The sequence below is a fragment of the Trypanosoma cruzi genome, genomic scaffold (genome assembly GCF_000209065.1).
Source record: "Trypanosoma cruzi strain CL Brener 1047053517031 genomic scaffold, whole genome shotgun sequence".
Taxonomy (NCBI): Eukaryota; Euglenozoa; class Kinetoplastea; order Trypanosomatida; family Trypanosomatidae; genus Trypanosoma; species Trypanosoma cruzi.
The window spans coordinates 185,971-188,327 of record NW_001849514.1 but is presented as its reverse complement, the minus strand read 5'-3'; the positions used below and the strand labels follow the sequence as shown (position 1 = coordinate 188,327).

Below are 2,357 nucleotides of genomic sequence, written 5' to 3'. Positions count from 1 at the left end.
TTATTTGTCAAGGCCCTCTCGCGGATCCGAAGGATAGCTCTGTCAGTACTGCGTTAGAGACTTTGGTGTGCAGTACAATCCACAATGCATTGATTCTTCTCTTACCGCAGGGTCATACTGCCGCTAGTGCAATGGAAGCCTTTCCCCATAATGTGCAACTTATTCAGTTTGCCTTGTTCTACTGGTGTGCCCTTGAGATTTTTCGAAATAACTACACCGTCGTGGTGAATGTGGGATATGACCTTCTTAGCTTGCACGAAAGACGCCCACTCTCGCCGAATCTACACGCCGCCTTATTGTCTTACATAGTGGAGGCGTTGATACACCTGAATGAGCCCGAGCGTGCTCTGAAAGTCCTTCGTCGTTCTTCATTGTCGAGTCTTGTTGTCGGTTCGTCTTTGGAACCCCTTGACAGCCACCAGCAAGGCCGCGTGGAGGCGCTTTTCATCAACCTGGCCATTACGCATATCGCAAATGGTCTGTGGAATCAGGCTTCCTCGGTTGTGGAGTCGCTCTTGGCGAAGGTGTATGAGGGCCGGGCGGCGAAGGAAAAGGAAGGAGCGGGCTCGATTAGCAGCGGCAGTAGCACCGCCAGTAATCAGGGTGTGATTCTTGCGTACCACATGCTAGTCATCTTCCTCGAGTTGGCGCAGGGCAACCAGGAAAAGGCGCATGAGGCGTTGCTGCGCGTTTCGTGGGTTGCCTGAGAGGGAGGAGGGAGTTGTGGGGAGTAGCAGGAAGGGAGAGAAGTGATGTCAATGGGAGTGGGGGCTTCTTCGTATGGGTTGACACGCCATGCAGTGACAGGGGCGGAGGTCGATCAATGAAGACGCAGCGGGAGACAGAGCAGCGAATGAAGGAAAGAAACCTGAAAAGACTGAGAGAATATGGAGGACAGCAACAAGAAAAGAATCATACGGTGACCTTTACGAGTACACGGCAAGGAAGGAGAGAGAACGAAAGAAAGGAGGAAAAAAAAAAAAAAAAGAGAACGATGGGGAATTGGAAAAAAAGAAAAAAAAAAAAGAAAAAAGGAGGATATGGGAAAAATAAGAACACACACGCAAATCCCATTGAGGAGCTCTTGCTGTGGGATGAGTATCGTCAACAGGAAAGAGATATCTTAGTTGCAGGCTGCGCAGATATATATATACATGCGTGTGTATGTGTCTTTTTGCTGCTGCACACGTCCCACCACTGCCTCAATTGCACCCAAAATAAACTGACGAGGGAAACAACAAAAACAGAAATAAAATAAAAAGAAAACAAAAGAAAGCGCGATGAGATGGATCGAACAAAAAACAGAAAGAGGGAAAGAAAGAAAGGGCGGAACTGGGAAGTGACATTCTCAGGCATCGTTGGTTCTTTTTTTCTTACTTAAAAATTCTTTTTTTTTTTTTTTGTTTGTTTACCCAAGACAGCATGGGTAAAGTACATGAAACTAATTGTGATCCCAAAAGAGGTAATATGCTGCATCCTTTTGTCTCTTTTTCCATTGGCATATCTTTTTTATAAAATAAATACAAACAACACCGTTGTTTTTTTTTTCTTTTCTTTTGTACACGCACGCATGCAAACACGGACGCAATTGCATGCTCACATTGAAATTGTGTGTTCAATGCAAATACATGAAGGTATTTTTTGAAGAGTGGTGCCTGGCGAAGTAGAGGCAGGTTTAAGGCCTATATCGTGTTGATCTTAGGGTTTGTCACATCGTAGATGCTTTTTCGCCGTTTCTTGGGGCGCAGAGCCCTTGCTAGTTTTGTTGGGGTTCCTGTTCTTTCGCTTGGCGGACTCGGTATTTACGTGGAGTATCGTAAGAGTATACGGCCTTCTATTTCGGTCTCGTATCCGGTGTTTGATGAACATGGCTCAATTTTTTTTGATGGAAAACTTGTCGAGAGACCAGGGCTGCTTCCAATTGCAGGTCGTACGGTGGAACTATTTTTGCTTTTTTTCCCGCTGGCACTTCTTTATGTTGTGATGCGGATTCGAAAAGGGTGGTACCTTCGGTGGTTGGAACTGCTTTTGCGTGCAGTAAAACGCGCCGGTCCAGCCTTTGTGAAGGCCGGTCAGTGGAGCTGCACTCGACACGACATTTTTTCTCCCGAGTTCCGTTCTGTATTTAGACGACTGTACAACGAGGTGGACGTGCATCCATACAGTGTGTCACTGCAGGTACTCCGTGAGGAATTTCAAAAGGAACCATTGGAATTATTTTCTCACATTGAGGCGACACCAGTGGGCTCGGGCTCGATAGGGCAGGTGCACCTCGCCACGTTGCGTGAGACCGGGGAGAAAGTTGTTGTTAAAGTGATGCACCCCAATATTGTGGAAACTATTTTGAAAGATTTCTG

The 2,357-nt window shown here is 46.4% G+C and overlaps 2 protein-coding genes across 2 annotated transcripts, besides 4 other annotated features; both read left to right on the top strand.

The window, feature by feature from the left end:
• Positions 1-707, top strand: Tc00.1047053508725.10 (hypothetical protein, conserved; the record flags this gene model as incomplete). The annotated part of the gene is made up of 1 exon (XM_797602.1): positions 1-707. A coding segment is annotated over one exon (707 nt), but the record flags the coding sequence as incomplete, so codon positions are not given.
• Positions 1-2,357: a sequence feature (haploid, Esmeraldo-like haplotype).
• Positions 946-992: a sequence feature (T-rich).
• Positions 1,007-1,033: a microsatellite.
• Positions 1,229-1,325: a sequence feature (CT-rich).
• Positions 1,720-2,357, top strand: Tc00.1047053508725.4 (hypothetical protein, conserved; the record flags this gene model as incomplete). Its single annotated transcript, XM_797603.1, has 1 exon — positions 1,720-2,357. A coding segment is annotated over one exon (638 nt), but the record flags the coding sequence as incomplete, so codon positions are not given.